At 34.4% G+C, this 20,323-nt stretch overlaps 1 protein-coding gene across 12 annotated transcripts; it reads right to left on the bottom strand.

Annotated features, from left to right (window-relative positions):
* Window positions 1–5,249: 5,249 nt before the first annotated feature.
* Window positions 5,250–19,911, bottom strand: LOC141689547 (uncharacterized). 12 transcript variants are annotated; one of them, XR_012562422.1, is made up of 21 exons: window positions 19,490–19,909; window positions 18,723–18,945; window positions 17,971–18,076; window positions 17,733–17,874; window positions 17,263–17,527; window positions 16,695–17,059; window positions 14,673–14,719; window positions 14,270–14,417; window positions 13,432–13,612; window positions 12,778–12,994; window positions 11,683–12,171; window positions 11,278–11,335; window positions 10,853–10,940; window positions 10,519–10,593; window positions 9,513–9,596; window positions 8,928–9,071; window positions 8,035–8,113; window positions 7,202–7,284; window positions 7,036–7,090; window positions 5,651–5,818; window positions 5,250–5,559 (listed from the first exon to the last, which is right to left on the bottom strand). XR_012562422.1 is itself a non-coding variant. In XM_074493888.1 (21 exons), exons 1-20 carry the CDS (start codon window positions 19,770–19,772, stop codon window positions 5,735–5,737), a joined length of 3,216 nt encoding a protein of 1,071 aa, XP_074349989.1. In that variant the 5' UTR covers window positions 19,773–19,910; the 3' UTR covers window positions 5,250–5,559; window positions 5,692–5,734. The 12 variants fall into 12 exon arrangements, 4 of the variants coding, with proteins under 4 accessions (XP_074349989.1, XP_074349990.1, XP_074349991.1 ...); XR_012562423.1 differs by having other exon boundaries at window positions 5,250–5,544; XM_074493888.1 differs by having other exon boundaries at window positions 5,692–5,818; window positions 19,490–19,910.
* Window positions 19,912–20,323: the final 412 nt, after the last annotated feature.

Genomic DNA, 20,323 nt, shown 5'->3' with positions numbered 1-20,323 from the left:
TTATCTAAAAGATGATGCTCACTTGCTTGAATTTTTGGCTCCTCCAGAGAGTTAGAGATGGAGAATCAGGAATTGATGTATGAATCATATCAACATCCATAGAATGTGTGGATAAGTTTGGTGTGATAGGTGCTTCTATTATTAAGGATTTTGGTTGTGACTCCACATTTATTGGAGCCACATCAACCTGATTTTGAGAAGGTGCATGTATCGAGTCTTTGACTGCAGTAGGCACAATGTGTGCACCCTGTGTATCCCCAATTGTTTTGGATTTCTTCTTTCTGGCATAAGTTTGGGGCAAGCATGTGTCCCTAACCCTTTTGGCATGTGATCTTGGCTGAGAGCTTTGTTTAATAGTTACATCATTTTGGGAGGATGCAACTAGCAATGAGCTAAGTTCCTTATTAAGCACTGCAATTTGTTGGGAAACTGCAGTGTGGCTTGGTTGAGATTCACTCACCTCTCCATCCTTATTCTTAGGGATTTTTTGATGTTCACCCTGTCCCTCACCAGTTTCACTCCCCTTTACACTCCCCTCTTGGCTTTTGGTGGATTTTACAATTAGTTTCTGTTGAGAGAAACTGGAGGGGGCTTTATTTGATTTGGATTTAGAAATTTTTGGTTTTGTGGCTTGGGTAGGCATCTGTTTGGTCACTATCACAGATGTCATTGCCATAGTGGATTGCAAAGAAGTGATAGGTTGAGAAGTGGTAGAGACAGAAATATTTACCTCATTTATCTGAGGTAGCTCCATGATTGGCATGTACACAAGAGTAACATCCTTGTGATGATTTTCCCTGTTCAAGTCAACAATAATTCTCCTCTGTTGGACCCAACAAGTTAACTTGTTTGTTGGGTTCTCAATTGAGAGATTCTCAGGAACAAAATTAGCTAGCATCATGAAAAATCTAGCATAATAAATATTCTTAGAACTCTTCTTGATATCTCCTAACTTACTCCCTATCTCATAGATAACATAAGTGCTAAAATTGAAGTACTTATCACTAATAAGCATATAGAGCATGTGCACAAGTGAGTAAGATACTGCATCAAAATTGCTAATTTTGCCAGAAAATACCTTAATAAATGAATCACACAGAAAACTCCATTCTTTTCTAAGACCTAATCTCCTAACATCACCTAATTTAGTGGTATCAAGAGCATAGCCCATATAACCTAGCATGTTACTCACATTAGTGTCAGTGTATAGAGCAAGTGTGTTATTTTCAGGCAATTTAAAGTATTTTTCAATGGCATCAAAATTAACACAGTGTTCATTACCTTTGAGAGTGAAGGTAATAGTTTTGTCCTTTGAGTTGAACACAGCTGTAGTCCAAATTTCCTCGACAACTTCACAGTAGATGGTCGGGGACTCAAGCATGACATAACTCAATTTGCAGTTCTGTATGAAGTCCATCATCTTGTGATAATCTTCAGATGCCGGAATTTGCTTGTTCACCAGAGCCACAAAGTTGTTCTTGTCATAGATGAACCCAGTTGAGGACATAATTTTGACTACGGGTGTCATTTCTGTGAATGAGATTAGTTGTAGAAAGAATGTATGTGCTTTGGAGAAGAAGAGAGTTAGAGAAATTACTTTGAGAATGATAAAAGAAAAGAGTAAAAATGAAATTAGCTTTTATACTATCTCAGAAATAAACTGTCAAAAATTAAAAAGTGAAATAAAATAACCAATCAACTTAGCCCAAAATAGTCATTTTAAAAATATCGAAAACTGTCAAAATTCTAAGATTATCCGTTGAAATATACATACAGGATGTAAGTAAATTCGACGGATAATTCTCAAAATCAACGGCTAAGATTGAGTGCAATTCGACGGATAATGGTAAAAGTACCCAGAGTAAGAGTTGACACTTCGACGGAGGTTATAATCCAACAGATATTCATTTTCAACGGATAATGAACATCCATCGAGATACAAATTCTGACTTAGTGAAAATTTTATCTTAGAAAGGAAATATCAACTTTTACTCTGGCTGCATTATAAATTGCTTAGAAATTAAAATAGATTAAGAGTAATTAAGCATACCTAACTTACTTACCAACCTAGTGAATGTGGATTCGTCAAGTGGCTTGGTAAAGATGTCTGCAAGTTATTTTTCACTCGGAACAAAATGAAGTTCCACAGTACCATTCATGACATGCTCTCTAATGAAGTGGTACTTGATGTCAATGTGCTTGGTTCTTGAATGTTGTACTGGATTCTCAGTGATGGAAATAGCACTTGTGTTATCACATAAAATAGGAATCTTATTCACTTGTAGACCATAGTCCAACAGTTGATTTTTCATCCATAATATCCGTGCACAGCAACTACCAACAACAATATATTCAGCTTCAGCTGTAGAAGTAGAAACTGAATTTTGTTTTTTACTGAACCAAGATACTAACTTGTTTCCTAGAAATTGACAGGTTCCTATTGTACTTTTCTATCAATTTTACAACATGCATAATCTGCATCTGAATAGTCAGTTAGATCAAACCCAGAATCTCTAGGGTACCAAATACCAAGTTTTTGTGTTCCCTTGAGATATCTGAAAATTCTCTTAATAGCTATTAAATGAGATTATCTAGGATCAACCTGAAATCTAACACAAAGATAAGTAGAAAACATTATATCTGGCCTACTAGCTATTAGCTATTACATACAAAATTGAACCAACTATGCCTCTATAGCTTGAAATATCCTCAGACTTTTCAGTAGTGTTCAATTCAAGTTTAGTTGCAGTGGTCATGAGAGTTTTTACAGATGTGCAATCCATTCGATCAAACTTCTTTAAAACATCATAAATGTACATCTCGATAAGTCAATTTTTAGTTCTCTATAAGAATAATTTAAAATGACTTCTCGATATGTCTTTCATTTCCTAAAATGACTTCTCGATAGACAAATTACAAACGTCTATTTTTGAGTTCTCGATAAGTCATTTGCTTTTACTATAAATACCCAGACTTCTTGATACATATACATACTTACAATTTTTGAGATCTCAAGCTAGTGTAGCAAATGAAGCAATTATTTTTACTGATATTTTATTATTGATTGATGATAATTCATTTATGAGTGGATCAAGTCATGTAGAGAAAAATAACATGTTTCTGGTGCTTGGAAGCTCATTCATCTGCAATATACTCACAAGTGGAGATTTTTGCTTTTGTTAGTCAACAAAGAAGGAAGGTAAATATTTAATTTTATTTGCACAAAATTTTCTAATTTAATAATACACATTGCTAACTATGGTTTATTTGGCAGGTTGCTGCTCATGCTCTTTCCATGGAGGCAATTAGAAGAGGAGGGAATGATGGAATCTTACAACTCTATGCAGCTGTGCTATATATTAGGAAATTGTCAATTGCATATTCTTATAAACATTGTGATTTAAATATGAGTTAATTGCACTTTACGTCCTCTTATTTTGTTTCAAAAACAAATATATATCAGGACTTTTGGTAATTCAGGTTACACCCCTCAAGTTCAACAATCCGTTTCAGTAAGCACCCCTTTCCCCGAACTCCCGTTAAATCCTTCCGTTATCATTAACTTTTAGGGGTAATTTAATCTTTTCCAAATGTAAAAGAAATTAGCTTTTATGTATACCGTCATTGCTACCCACGAAGCAATTAGCTTGTCTTTGGGTAGGAGTCATGTGCAATATTGAGCTCCTCCATTAAATCCCAAACTCTGTTCTGGATCACCCATTTCCAAGCCTCAGCATTCTCATTACTCGCTTGTTTAGCCATGGACTTGCGTGCCTTAGCGTCAAGCCGTAGTCTCTCTGCTTCATAAGCCGCATCGTTGAATACGACGCCGTCCTGGGTTGCTCTGCAAGTAGTAGTTGTAGATTTCAAGTTTCGGTAGGGTATGAGTAATGGGAAGTGTAGAGAGAGAAAGTGAAAAGAGAGAGAGTTGAATTAAGACAGATTTTTGGGGTCGAGGAGTGGAAGTGTTGATGAAAATGATGAGATTTGAGGTGAAGTGAAAGCCATGGAAGTAACTGATTGTTCGGGGGTTTAAATCTTTGTAGATTTTATACTCGATTGGGAATAGAATTCTGGGTTGGTGTTTTCTCATCTAAGGTAAGATGAACCCCTATTGAAGTCAATAAGTCCCCTCCCAGGCAAGTCTTCGAAAATTCATTGAGAAAGCTGTCAAATCCATTGTAACTTCGTGATGATAGAGTAGAGTCTGACAACCGCCTACATTTAATAAAGCTCGCGGACACAGAACCAAAAACATTCTCTTACTTTGACATGTGGGTACAAAGAAGAAGAAGTTATATAGACAATATAACCGTTATAAATATTATTCCCAGAATTTAATGTTAACCATTGAATTTGACGAAAGGGGTGCACAGTGAAATGATAGGTTGAAATTGAGGGGTGCAACTTGAGTTATGTAAAATCCTGATATACATTTGTTTTTATAACAAAATAAGAGGTTATAAAGTGCAATTAACCCTTTAAATATTGATGTAGCATGCTCACTGCGTTGTGCAATATGTTGCACATATATTTTTTATCATTATATTTTTGGTAGACCAACCATTTGATGATGTTGATGTCTGTTGATATATACTACTATTCCTTACTGAAATGGAACTGTGTGGGGGATTGCTAGTATAGTGATAGTTTGGTCTATATATAGAAGCTAGTTCTTTTCCGCAAAGTTTTTGCATGTAGTTTAGTCTAAATAGAATCTTTTCCCCAAAGTTTTTAAAAATGCAGGCATTAGACTTCTCGAAACTAGTGGCACTGGCACTATTATCTGTGTCCAGAAGCATGTATATTCATCTCTCCTAATGGTAAATATTTTTAATGAAAAAGTGGGTTACGGATCTCTTTCCCACGTTTACAATCCCACGGAGTTCCCTAAAATGGTTACTTAAAATATTATAAAATAATAATAATTCCATGAATAGGTGAGGGGACATTGGGCAGTAAGAAAGTTGAAAAACTATAGTATGACAGACAGGAGGCAGGTAACAAATGTTAAACCATAATTAGCTTCTGTGTAGTACTAGTACATGATAACACCAAAAACACACTTTTTATTCCTAGCCTACATATAATCCTGTATACATCCCCTTTCTGCCTCTGCCTTTTGGTCAAAGAAACAACTGTCATCTGGTTCTACTTCAAAACTGTTTTATGCTATCAACTATTTTTTAACATAAATTTACAAGTAATTATACCGTTTTAATGCTTTCAACTATTATTGAACACAAATCTACAGGTGTTGGGTTTATGCTATAAAGTTTCAACTAGTGTAAACATTTTTCTTAAAGCTTCATGCAACTCTGTTCTACACAATTAAATGATGTACATACACTAAACCAGATGTTTGTAGAAATACAAGTGCTAATCATCTAATATATTTACAGCCAGGAAACTGAACTACTAGTAATACTGGTCGATCTGACTTTTTGCGATCAAAGGGTGCACTTTAGTTCTCTAACTCATTAAGCAGCCATCAAAATGTTAAGAACTTTGTATGTTGGGGATGTAATTCATTCAACTCAGTGACTGCAACACAGTTCACTATCAACAGGTTGAAATAATGTGTTCAGATTTCAGATCTCTTCAAGAAGACAGATTAAATATGATAACAAAAAATTTGCAAGTTGCTTACAGCTAACTTTCAGGTAGTACAGCTCCAGATAAGCAGAGTACCTCTATTTTAACAGAACTTTATATGCAGCGATGCCAATTTAACCTATATAGGCCCCTGATTAGGACCTTGTGCATTTTGTGTAAAATAAGGATGCCGTAAAGCTTCATCAACACTTAACCGGTCCTCCTATTTTCAAATTAAAAACAAAGCATATCAGATATTTCCCAAGCACAATTGTTGCACCATTTTCAGAGATGGTAACCATAAGTATAATAAAAAGATCATTAAAACTCTAGAGAACTCCCTGCAACTGTCACTGGATAATGTCTTACCATTAATTTACTGCTTAACACACTATTAACTAACCACACAAGAGTTCTAATTGAGATCACACTGAACTACAAATTTAAAATATAAGCAAACAAGTTAGCTGTTGTACATTCCAATAAAATCAGGTAATTTACAATCAAAATTCAAAACGTTCACATTTTATTTATATTATTCATGTAAGAGACTCAAAAAAATTTAAGTTGATCATTATATAATCTGTGAGGCCCGAGATAGTGCTTTATAATTCATATTTACATAGATAATGTCATCGCCATATACAGGTGGCCAGCGCCATGCATGCTTTTAGTTATCCCATTAGGATGACATTTGGCTCTAAATTTATAGGAATTTGATTTGGAAGTTATCCATCCATCACATTTTAGTTCAATTTTAGTAGTGGTATATACTATATAGTACCTCAAATAACTTTATAGATGATAAAAACAAATAAATAGTTCATGAGATTATTTAAAAAACTACATATGGCAATGATGAGCAAATAGTCCAATCCCAAGGAATGAATTCTCCCTTTGAAACAGATGCTGAAACAGACATGGATTCCAACACTGACATGAAAATAGAAAGATGCACAAACTAGGACTTTAAAAACTGAAAATAACTCTAATGTCTCCTAATATTGCCAAAAATGTCGGCTAAAACAATCTTTTGCTATCAATAGATTCACATAGCAAGAAATTATCTTTGAGTGACTGCCAGTGACATGACCACTGTAGAACAATATCAAGAAGTCAAAAGCATTGCAAAGCGAAGCATTAACAATGTATTGACTCCAGTGCAAGGAGAATCTATTTCAATATTAGCTAAATTAGAAGACGGATATCCAGCATCCAGAATTATAATTTTATATGAATAATAGCGAAGCTCATATGAAATGAATGCAGACCCAGAAAATAGTTATGAGCAGAACCCTTTTATAGCAATTTCTTTCTTAAATAATATATGAGGCAGCATTTACACTTGCTGACAAATATGTTAAACAGAAAATATACCATGTGTTATAAGTTACTCTTAATCTATATAACTGTCATCACTCATTAGTACTTAGAACTTACAGGATCCCAGAGCAATAACTGCCGCACTAAACGCAATGCCATAATATTCGGAAACCTGTTTACAGACATGAAGAGTCACAATTAACAAGTGCGTTGAGTTATTCTTGTGATGAGTTAGCAAAGAAAGACAACTACGATCAGCATAATGATTAGATTGAAAACTGACCCAAGTTTTAGAGGGTCATAGTTCTTTATTTGCTGGGAAAAGAAATCTTCAGAACATTTCCAGGAAGCTGGCGAATCTGATTTCTGAAGCCAAAAATATGAAGCTCCAGTTCAGATCAGTAGCCTTGTATAATTAAAAGATATCCTTGTAATATTGCCGAGTATCTTCGTCCAAATATTTTACAATATAAAGGGAAGAGGAGACAATTATTCTGGTTAATAGTTTAAGTGCTCATAAGGTTATGCAAATATTTTAAGGTCAATACAAAGTATGAACTTTCTTTTTGTTGCTGAATTTTAACTTTTCTTCATTTAATTTCCCACAATTATAAGAATGAGAGATATACAAAAAAAAAGTGGATTAGTCGCTTAGAAACTCACCACATGTAATAGAATAGACAAAAAAGAGGGGGTTATAATTGCACCTCGCCACCAATTGATAGTTTGGTTTTGGTAGTAACCACTAGAATATAAATGCAAATACCATTTTGCCCCTCACATTATTATGCCACAGATGGGTGAACATGTCATTCACTTGAACATTACGCAAGTTTCTCAGAAAGGATATCTAAGAAAATTAGGTGTGCTATTTTTCAACATTTTACCGTCCCATTTACATATAGATTTGAAGTGGCTTAAACGTGGCTATGTCAACTCCAGTTACCGGTGATGGATCTATAATAGGTTAGTGATGATTGGGTATGATAATTCAACTCAAAAGAGCATCAATCAATCTGATGATACAGACAAATATTGGTCAAAACTTAAGTATTACCTTCACAAAGGATATTATAGAACAATTGGAGATGATATGTAAAGACCATAAGAGCTCACCATGTTAGCGCCGCAAGAACGATGATGTTTAGAGGAATTCCCGAGAACTAAAATACACATTTCCATGAGTGACCTAAGCCTGCACCGAAAGACGAAAACATTTAAAGTTCAACTTGATAAAGAATCGACCCAGGGCATAATTCTGTAAACTAGTTTACTTCATCAAAATAGTTTTACCAGCTTTGCACTACAAGGGGTTCTCAATTGGAATTACATTTGCAAAAACGGACGAAAGTCTCTGGAATATATGAAAAGTCTACAAAACACAGAGTTCTCTACTTTACGGCGCACTTTGTTTTGGAGATTTCTACTAGACTACTAAAGAGTAAAGCGTAAAGACCAATCCTTTTAACTAAGCAGGACTAGTATAAGCAATTGGTCATCACAATCGCTATAACTCATTAGTTCTCACTCGTTCATTAAAAGGATTCTTGCGTAATTAATCAATTTTTTCCAAAATAATAAATCAAAATTATTCCAAACACAAACTGTAATGAAAGAAAATCCATTTTAAATGTTGTTCTTCCAATATTTTTTTTAAAACAATCTCCTTACTTGAAGTCTTAAATTATTTTCTTCACAATACTTCTGACAAATGGATTCTACTATGGCACAATATCTGAAACAGTTTTCTGTAACAAACCATATAAATTGTTTGTCCAACTAGGGCTGACCAAACTTATTTTATGAACAGTTCCTCAAAGAGTTAGCTATACAACAAAAATTCTTCAGAGTTACAGTTAAACATTCATGTCATTCCGATGATAGTCTAGGCAATGTTAAATTCATAATATTGAGCTAAAATTAGGGAATGTTGCACATGAATAAAGTACAAGCCAATGATATATCCTGCCTGAATTTATAATGACATGCTTCAAAAAGACCTGACTCACTTGTATGCAAGATCCTTTAAGCTCTCATTCCAACCTTCAATATGCTGATCCAAAAGAATGCGTGATAGAGAACTTATCCGGAACACATTAGGTGATCCTAAAATCAACTCCAAAAACACAACACCAACACTCCACATATCATACCTATCAATGGAATGCAATTTAAGTTCAAGTGTAAAATAATAAATATAAATGCATAATTCATAAATCCAGAGAGGCGCCAAAAGTTAGGCTATTTCTGTTTCGTGAATGTAATAGTTCCTGGACTACTTGTTCAAATTTTCTAGCTGATCCTTAGGTATCCTATGGACTAACTTCAATCAATTAAAGTTCATTTCCATGGGATTATGATACTTAAGGATAGTGGGACTCAGTAGTCCCCCAAAAAGGAACAAAAAAAGTGACCAAGAACAGCCCTTTGAGGTTACAAGTGATAGTGTATGGCTGAGTACCAAGTAAATTAGCAAAAAATAAAAATGAGTACCAAGTACCAACTGTAAAAAATCCAGGAATTACAATCCTTTCAAACAAATATTACTATAGTGAAAGAAATTCTTTTGCAGAATACAATTGTAGCTAACATACTTGAGTACGGTTTTTGTTGAACCTCGATACCAACTAGCGTTGAGAAGAGCTTCTGGTGGAGTATACTCATATGTTTGTTCAGCTCTGAGGTGACAGATGAACACAAAATTGATAGTTAACAACAGACCTTAGATTCTTTTTAGAATGAAAAGAGCGTAAATTCTAATTACTCTTGAAGAACTATATGATGCTAAACATGCGGAGTGGAATCCTAAAAATGTCGTTTCGATTCACGGAACCCGAATTGCACATCATTAACCAACCAAACACACCCCGTATATCCTGCTCGTCAAAAGGGGTTTGTGGTGGTTAGATGTACGCAGTCCTTACCACTACTCTAAAATATACGCATCTTAGGGCTTAGAGGTTATTGCATCTGTACAGCAAATAAACCAATAACAATATATCATATATCTATTATGCAAAATAATAAGCCGAAAAGAAGTACGAGTCTATCCTGGTAGGAAGCATGGAAAGGAAACATCTTTAGTTATAATAGAAGATTATATTAGAAAAGAGAAAGCATACAAACCCATGATTTTCCACAGGCCATAAAAGGATAAAGGCTACTGCTCAAAATATCACAAGTAAACACTTACAAAGATATATAACACGTCTTCAGGCTACAAAAATACTAGGTACAAAAAGTATAGTCAAACATCATGTTCGAGCAGACAATCATATTCATATATCAATATGACAGTTGATGTTGTTCTTTGTACATTAACTAGGATACTAAGTAAGAATCTTCATCATAAGTATGTCCGCCGGTGTTGTCCATTATGCTCTTACCTTCTGCAGAAGGGTTAACATCTCAACAAAACTGAAATAATATTATAGAACAATATATTTCAATTAAAACCAAGTCAGCTTGATAAAGACTTGGTGAAATACAATGAATTAATGCTCGTAAGTTATGGGCATCAATCATATAAGCATTTAACTACAAGAATGCACAAAATAGCAACAACCTCCACAGCGAAGATACCGAAGGGAAATCAAATACCTTGAAGGTCCAAGGGAACCGTATAAGTGGTTTACTGTATACTCGTCCATTGCACTGCCAAAGTCAATAATGCGCCTACAAAATTAAAAAGATTAATCTGTTCTGTGTACAAAAGTTATATTACAAGTGACAACTGATTGAACATTTGTGAAATCATAGGTACAGAACTGTAAAGGAATCTTTGGGAACAATTATGTACACTTAAGCCTGAATACTCGATTGTTTTTTTTTGTATTCTAATCTAACAGTCACAAACTTATGTCAATTAAATGGTAGCTCCAATGTTGAAAAGAGATCACTAAAATAAGATTTTTAAGAGAGAATTGAGAAGTACATTTTAGTGGTATAGTTCTGATCACCATTTGGAGTCCCCTTCAAGCATCTTCCGGAATACAGATCTTCCAAACAAATGACCATGTTCTCTTCCAAAGAAAATATAGTCACGTCAGCACAATAGTTTATAACAAAGAGGTTGAATTGTCAGGCAAGTTAATAATATGACTTAAGAGCATATAAACTTCCTTCTCTTTCCCTTTAATTTGGACAAGAATGACTGAAGAACGTCTTACAGAGAGTAAATGGATAGTATAAATATATTTAATTACAGAGAAGGGAATATAAAGAAAGTGAAAGAAACATACATGATCTTATTTTTATTAGATAATAACTCCCGTTTTGAAGCAAAACTTTGGTCTTATGTGCAGTAAATCATACTGTATTTGGATAAAGACTGCAAAACAGAGAGAACAATGATCTCACCAGGTTTTATATCCCTGTGGGTTATATTACGGTCATGACAAGATTTGAGCGCCATCAACTAGGGAAAAAGAAAAATTACATCAGGTTCTTTCTAATAAATTTGAAATGAAACTTGTAGAACTACAAATCAAAGAAACAGCACCATTGATAATTTGAGAAATGGCCCACCTGCCGGTTATGGAACGGAATTATTATGAATTTGTAAAAACTAATAGGTATGTATGATACATATTATGTAGAATAGTGAGACTGATGAATTCTAATAGCATAACACTTCTTGGCAAGAAATTTAGAAATCACATGCACAAAATTTGCATCACGGTAACAAAAACAACATTGTGCAAGTGTAACAAACACTAGCAAGTCGTGCATGGTGCTTTAATTACAAAAAACCTACAAACTTACCAGTTGCCAAATCAGATTTCGCATTTCCTCTTGGCCTGCTTCTGTTGTCTTCAACCAGTACCACCATTTTGATGGATGCAATAACTGAACACGTGTTACTTGTTCATCAGCACTATTATTTTCAACTTCTTCCACCGTGTACATAAGTTTTGACAAAGATATTCCTTCATGACGGAATACAAGCCATATTTCATTAGAACGGGACTCAAAAGACTCAACATATCTTGCAATATGGTTCAACCCTTCCTCAAATGCATCTTTCTGCCTTCTGCCTTCTTGGGGAAATGTATTTTTAGTACTCCATGTAGACTCAGTCTCTTGATCAACTGAGTCATTCGTAATCAACATATCAAACAAATTCGATTGTGATTCCATGGGGACAGAGTCTTCTATAATTGCTGATCCCAAGACAGTAGATGCGTTCAGAAAAACTTCACCAAAATGCTTCTCTCTTAGGCCGCTTAAGTAAACAGAGTTTCCTCTCTCCACCTGCCAAAAATCATCATTTCAAGCCTCCAAGAGTGAAAAAAGAAAAACAAAAGAGCACACATTTCATGGAAGTAGATCTATTGATACATTGATACTCGCAGAAAGATGGAAATATTATCAACCCAACTAATTTATGACATCTAATTTGCAAACAAAAAAAACCCAATGACCTAGAAGCATCTACATATCTAGAACTATCTCCTCAATCTCATTGGAAGATATCTGCATAAGGGAATGATTTATGGAATGATGTAGTAAAACTAATTTGCACAAGTTGCAATTTCCCTGATTTATGCTTTTAAAGGATAAAGCGAAGTAACACGGTAGGCATGCGAAACCACTCATGTTCAACTCTCAAAAAGCACGAGCAGACTTTAGCAAGCTTCAATGCCGAAGTCTTATGGGTTTAGTCATAAACATTTATGGTGAAACTGCAGTTGTCATTTTATAGACACAAATAAAACAAGGAAAAAATAGATTCCCGGAGAACAGAGAAAAAAAATATTAGGTTGACTTGTCTATATCACTGTTTTAATATCCTCATATTAAAGTCAGAAGTGTAACACACCAAAGGAATGAGGAACTATAAGGATACTGATCGACTACCATTATGCGCTTTAATATGAACTTGATGTCATCTGGAAGGCTAGCACTACAATCACTAGAAAACGAGCTACGTGCATCTTCATCACAAGGACCAGGGTCAGAAGTACTGGATGAGAACCTCCATCTTGAAGCATTGGTGCCTAGAGAACTATTCCAATGAAATGCCAGCCAAACTTCACCATAGGATCCACGATCAAACCTTTTCTTTAATATGTACCTAACAACCATAAAAACATATTACTTGCAGAGGCCAGCATTGATAGTTATAACTATTATTATTGTTATTATACCTAAACAAAGTGAATTACATATACACTACCGGTTTACAAAAAAGTAGCAGAGGATCCGTATTGGTAGATTGTAAACAAATTCTAGTTGTCTGCAAAAGGTCCGAAAACCAAGCTAAATATAATGCAAGGTCCAAGGTAAGTCCAATAATGATGGGACCTAACCAGTCTCTAACTGATTGTTTTATACATTTTTTCTAGACCTCTACATGACCTGTCGGCCTGACTGTAATTTCAATATTCCTTCCTACTACATTTGACCGTTACAGGTTTTTATTTATCTATTTTTTTCTTAACGGAAATAATAATAGTATATCTAGCGGGCAAGACAAGTCATTAAGAAAGGAATATATTTGTGCATATATACCTTGAATATGGAACTGTATGCTCGTTAGATCCATAATCTGAGACAACACTAAAGATAGGAATTGATTCAAGCAAACCAAGAAAACTAGCAATTCCTTCAGGACATTGATCTTTACGACCATCATTAGTCATTCCATATCTTAAGCAAATATTCTGATCCGAGTACAAATTCAAAGATCCACCTACATCAACAGAAAAAGAAGAAAAGAAGAGAACTTATCAATAACAAAAATGAGCTAACCAAAAAATGGCATACCAATAATTTTACTGCCACGGGGACATACACATGCACAGATGTGTTATGTATGAATTATTTTCCCTCCTACAAATATTCTCCGAGGGATAAGAATTTAGACAGAGGATCTGGCTCAAATAAGCCTTAACCGAGAACCACTAAGGTTCAATATATTAGAACTTAAAACCTTCAGACTCAGCATATCGGGCATGTTGAATCTTCACTTCACTAACTTAATAATTTTTATACGGATTAGTTACTGATTGAACATGTTTAATATAAATTATGGCGGTTCTTACATATGTTTCTAACATGGGTTTCCGCTAGAATCTATATATATTATTACGTAGTAAGACCACAACGGTAAAACTGCATGATAACTTCATAAGTAATCATCCGTTGCACTAAATTAAGTAGATAAAAAAGTTTAAGATGGTGTACACTGCATGGTTGAGGATGCTTTAATTTTTTTAACTAAAAATGATTTTAATTTTCTTTTATCATCTTCCAACTTCTCAAAGTTCAGAACTAGTAAGTTCTTTGAAAAGACATATTATTCACAAAAACGAGATTAAATTCAAGTCGTCTTGCTTTCATGGCCTACCGCAGTCACTATTGAGAGGATGAGGCAAAGCCTGCAACTGTTCATGCACGTATTCATGGTCATCCCTCTGAGCCCAGAATGTGTCATCATATTCATTGAGGTTCTCAGACAGATAGAAAGTTTCAAATCCACCATCTTTTCCTTCAACCTAAAAACAGGAGTAAAAAGTCAACCAGCATTGAATATAGAAACAAAAGGAATAGAGTTCATTCACTTAAAAGACCTGGGCCTGAAAGTTCCAAAGTGGAAATGTTAGAGGTGGATGTTTCCCTACAATTTGGTGCTTATATGCATATAAAAGTGGATTCCATAATAGGAAATGACAGTAGGATGGTCTTTCTGGAACCCATATAGAGGAAGGAAATTAATGAAAAAACTTTACAGATTGCCTCTTGGACCTTACCAATAAACGGTCAAACTTGTGAATGTTTGGATGTGAATGCTCCAATTCTAAGAAAACAGAAAGCCTAGTATCAGCGGAACAGTAAAAGCAAAGTTGAGTAGAAAGAGAATCTTATCAACTACGAATCGAACAACTTGAGTCTGACTTTTCTATAGAAATAGAATAAATAGAAATGAAAAATGAAATTGACCCACAAGTAAACTCGGTCCAGTATAAGCTGAGAATGGAAAAAATAAAATAATCAAGAGCACTTGTATTAATAATCAAATATAATGCCTAAAAATCATGAAATCCCTGGCATACTTATCAATAGACCTGAAATGATGCTAGAAGTCAAGAAAAACAGACTACGTACTCATTTTTTTTTTACTATTTCATGTCCTAGCTGCATCACAATGCACATACGGAATACACTTGATATGTCAATGGAGTGCCACTTAATTTCCTTACATTTAAATTAATTTATTAAACTATGGTAGATAGCTAATTGTTACCCTAAAAAAGATCTACCAAAATAAGAAATTTTATGAAAACAGAAATGAGAAACCATATGAGCGTATGTTTCATAAATTTTAGAACTAAGATTATACAGATAGCACATTGGATAATTTCTGTTATATATATATATATATATAGTGTAGCACTCCATGGAGTACCCTCTTATATAGAGAATCGTGGAGAACCATTATCTAAAAAATATAAAATATATAATTTATTTTATTTTTTATCATATATAGTTATAAATTTTAATTATCAAGTTAAAAATCGAAGTTACATAATTTTTTATTTAAAAAATCATTGAAATTATTAAAAAAGTTTAAATTTGGTTCTATAGTAGAATCACACTTATTAAAAAATATTCTACTGTAGAATCAAATTTAAAATCAAGTAATTTTATCAAATTTTAATTGTTAAATTTTTTATTATATTTATTATTCTAGATTAGCATCGAATTTTATATTTTTTAAAATAAAATTTTTACAATTTGTGATGAGATTTTAAAATAAAAACAATGGTTCTCCACGGTTCTCCATATAAGATGGTTCTCCACGGAGTAAATGCCTATATATATATATTATTTGTAGAACATAGATGTACTCCGAGGACTCCAATTAAAAGGTGGACTCCATAGAACTTTACTCTATATATATATAATCCTAAAGAATTATTAAAGAGTTCTTATTCCATATAATTACAACTATTAGGCAAACAAACTTCTAAAGACAAGGACTAGTTTACAACATGTGGCATACTAATTATCAGATTATTTAAATGCCTCGCATAACATATGCTAGGGCCTATGTAAAAAAAAATACACAAAACTATATAGATCTTCTAGTAAAGTGCAAAACAATAGTTTTTCTACTTAATTTCTGGATAAATATTGCTCCACACCCTTGCTGTAACTTTTGTATCCGCCACTGATCATAGTTCATAACTACAGCAAAGTGCATAAAGCACCAACCATGAGTATAGAATGCCCAGGCACTATGATACTTCCAGATGAGCAACATATCCATGCATGGACAAATGTACTCAGATGCCCCACCACCTCAACATTCACATGGAGGATGCTCCTTTGCTCATTTAAACTATTCGCCGTATGTAGGCATTTAACTATGTGCTATACTCCTAATAATACTGCCAATCTTTAAGGTCACGTATATACACTCAATTTACTTTTGAGTCATTTATATGAGTAATGTATACCAATTATATGAGCGACGTATACTAATGTACCTCTTTAATATAATAGTTCAACCATTTCCTTAACAAATTGTTGATTATCTACATATAAACTTGTAAGCCAAAACATCGTAACACGTTTATATTGTAGAGCTTTTATGATTTTTGCAAACACAACTACTATTAGCTCAGGCTTATTCAGTAGACAAAAGATCATACAAGTAATAAGGACCTCCGCATCAACTTCTTATGAGCTTTAGTGAGATTTAAGTGTACAAATAATATTAAACATGTAAAACGTACGGCACATGAAGCTCAAGAACTAAGTAGACTTACGTGAGTTGTCAGGAATATTTTGCTGATCTAAAGCTGGGAAGTCAGGTTTCACTTGTTCATGATTCCTTTCCTCCAGCAGGGTTTTATAAAATCCAGTTGACTTGAATGGAACCACAATGGCTGCCATGTTGTCAGTGCTTCCTTTCTCAAATGCAGTGCTAACTATGCAATCAGCCAACGAATATGAACATGACGAACTGACTTCCGATCTCATAGAACCATGATTGTGCAACTCCCAGAGCAAATCACAAACTTCCTGTGGGCTCAGCTTCTCAAAAACACCATCGGATGCAGCTACCAAGTAGCTGTCATTGACATGTAGAGGTCGCCAACCCGTCACCTCGGGAACAGATATAACTCCATAACTAGTGGCAAATGGTAAGGCCGGTGAGAAGTGGAACAATGTTTGATCATTTTTTCTTTATTCTTTTAAAAAATCACAAACAAACACAAATACACATGAAGCTGTTATGTTGCTACAGCAACAATTTGCAAGTGAAAAGGAGATCTAATTTGGGTGAAGACAGATATATGAGTAGCATTATATTTCGTTCTGATTGTACGACACCTTTTAAAGGATACATCACCAAGAGCTCGCGAAACAGCCAACTCGCCATTGACTCGGGATACACCGGCCCACTCAAGTACATAACCTCCAGCTGACTCAACTCTAGACCTTTCGTCATCTCTATCTGGATGGTGATCCCTTGTTAGTTCCATGACTGAAAAATGCGCTAACCCGCTCGAAGCTGCCGATGTAAAGCTACCATACTTTTTTATGGATGGTTTAGCACCGTCACGCCTTTTTTGCCTGTACAACCTTAGCAAAGTAGCTGCAATTGGCAATAAACATAGATTAGTAAAATTTTTGACAGTTTTCTTGAAACAAGGTGATGCTGTTTTTTTAATAAAATCAATGCATAGAAAATGATACAAAGGTTTGGAACATATGGCAAAAAAAAAAGTTTCTTACAACTTAAGTTCCAAGATATTAAATGTTTTATACATCTGAGTTTCTTAATCCATAGAGCTTCTGACCTTTAGCCTCTGGAGGGGACTGAAATATTTCAGAACACAAAAAAGCCTTTGAATCTCCTACATTTGCAATTAAGATATGATCATCCGCTATTAGAACAACTGTGGCCGTTGAACCTGAACCAAATTTGTTTCTAGATGCTTCCTTCATGTGCCAGTTAAGGAACATGTAAATATGTAACAATTTACAAAGAAAACATCCAACCGGTAACACGCTTAATTTTTTTTTAATAAAACTCACCCTAGAAAATGTTGCATCAATATCACGAATCGCCCTCAACAACGCTTCCTTCAGAATTTCTAAGTGAACAGAACCATCTAAGATAGCATCCAAAGTGAGCTTGAACCTGATGTAAACAGTTAGTGCTTTAATTCGAGACAAACCTACATGTCTATCTTCCCCATAGTTCATTTTAGTTAACACAAACATGTCAACTTTCATGCACTAACTTTTTGCATATTAAATAAACATAACTTATAAGAGTACAATAGTCATGTCAAGTTTCTTTTTGGATTAAATTTAACATATTAATTGAATATTCAAGAAAACTATAATTGCAGTGTACCAACAACACGCATAATACAAGTATGTTGAATGACTTGTAATCATATCTGAAGCAAGAAGTAGAATTATAAAAATAAAAACAGAGATGAAACAAAAAAAGTTAATGATAAAGATCAAACTTAACAGACTTTCAAAAGATGTGTAGTATGTTAAGTTATCCATAAGTGAGGGGGCATGTATTTATTTTACATGCTTCACATCATGTTTTAACATAATTAAATTAGATATGTGTGTGTGTGTGTGTGAGAGAGAGAGAGAGAGAGAGAGAGAGAGTTTAATATTAATATTCTACGGCTCAGCAAATATATAGCAGTCCAAATGTATGTTTCAACAATAAAATCTTTCACATTTTAAGTGATGAAACAATTTGACTTTTGCAAGTTGCAACTTGCACATAAATAAGTGCATTAGCAACAAAAAAGGGATACCTTCCAAAATTAAGATTATGAAGTTGATAATCTTCTCCCTTGTTCGGCAATCTTCCAATGGATGTCTCTGATAATAGTGAAAATGTGGTATCGAGAATAAAGTATGTATGTAGCATAAAATATTCTAGGAATAACTTAGAAGCCATTTCACTAGCTTCAGCACCATTATGACCATCGAAAACCGCTGCAACACCAACTGCGACCTCTGTAATTCCTGTAGGACCTGGTACAATACAAGACACCAAGTATAAAATTGCTTTTCTTACAACATAAAGAAAACAACTCATGTTCGTATTCTCAAAAGTCCACTCCAGTTATAATTCCAATCCACATAACTATTAGAGTAAAGCCTCAACACTCAACAGCATTTCTATTTGGTTTCCAAATGCATTATAATCATAACAGTGAACTCAATATGCTGCCTAAATTTTACTCTAATATACATCCCTCGCAAAATTCCAATTAATATCTTTCACAAACCAACTTCAATTATTTTCAACTTTTTACTAAACAAAACGAGAACTTGTATAACACAACGGCTTTTGGCATATATCATCACTTGCATAAATCACAAGCCCTATCTATCCACCGCAATGGCAAATAATAACTATAAACAACTTTTCTCGCTAAACTACACTAAATTATAAATCAAGTTAACTTAAGTATATCATGAATTTACAAAATAACTTCAGCAAATATCGTCAACTATCATCTATAAATCAATATCGAAAATAATAACGAAAAACAACTCTTCTGGCTAAACTTACTTGGAAACGGAACGCGAACATCGAGATTACAAATCAACCGATCCTCCTGAGCTCTCCGACGTCCCTGATGCAACGCAACCTGACACGTGGCAATCGGAGATCGTGATCGGCGATTAGAACTATACTCCGGTAACTTCCAGCGCGGGCATTTCGGCGATTGAAACACCGCTGGAGCTCCGCCTTCTTTGTACACCGTTAAGCAAGTCGATGATTCTCCGTTTACAATTGTAATTAGATGGATAATAAACCCTAATATATAGAGATAAAAATTGTATGTATACATTGGGGGTTTCAGGTGATATTGTGTAGAGAGATTATGAGTTTCATGATTAGAAATGAAAAAAGAGCGCGATTATTTGAAATTCCGGTGGTTTTTACAGGGAGATTATTGAGAGATTGGAGGGGAGGGGGGGGGGGGGGTTTGGTGCAGCGGGGCCGATTAGGCCGGTTCGACCATGTAAAGGATTTTTGCCCGATATATTCTGATTTTCTTTATATAGTTTTCGCACGAAAAAATGTCCAAAATAAACCAGTTTTCAGTGCCTAAAATATTCGTGTGCGCGAGTTCCGTCCTAAATACCCACAGATTACGCATTGCACATATACGTATTCAGACTTTAAAAAAAATATAAAGAACACGCATTACAAGAATGTGTTTTGTTTTTGAATTTAGGTAGAATACGCATCTTGAAGATGCGTATTCGCTAAAAATCAAAAAATAACCTCGCACATGCGTGTTCTTTACAAATTTTAAAAAAATAGAATTCGCATTTGAGTAATGCGTATTCAGTGGGTATTTAGGGCGGAACCTGCCGCCTTTTGGGCAAATCTCCA

Source organism: Apium graveolens, chromosome 10, assembly GCF_009905375.1.
Source record: "Apium graveolens cultivar Ventura chromosome 10, ASM990537v1, whole genome shotgun sequence".
Taxonomy (NCBI): Eukaryota; Viridiplantae; Streptophyta; class Magnoliopsida; order Apiales; family Apiaceae; genus Apium; species Apium graveolens.
Note: the sequence above shows the minus strand (reverse complement) of the source record. Positions and strands in the feature narration are given on the sequence as shown.

What these genes read in the sequence shown, in the direction of transcription:
- LOC141689547 (XM_074493888.1), bottom strand. Translation starts at nt 19,772, where the DNA reads ATGTATACATACAATTTTTATCTCTATATATTAGGGTTTATTATCCAT. An exon ending in TGTTCGCGTTCCGTTTCCAA is followed by an intron (nt 18,946 to 19,489) that starts GTAAGTTTAGCC and finishes GTATTGTACCAG; the next exon opens with GTCCTACAGGAATTACAGAG. An exon ending in GGTTCCCTTGGACCTTCAAG is followed by an intron (nt 9,597 to 10,518) that starts GTATTTGATTTC and finishes CTGTCACCTCAG; the next exon opens with AGCTGAACAAACATATGAGT.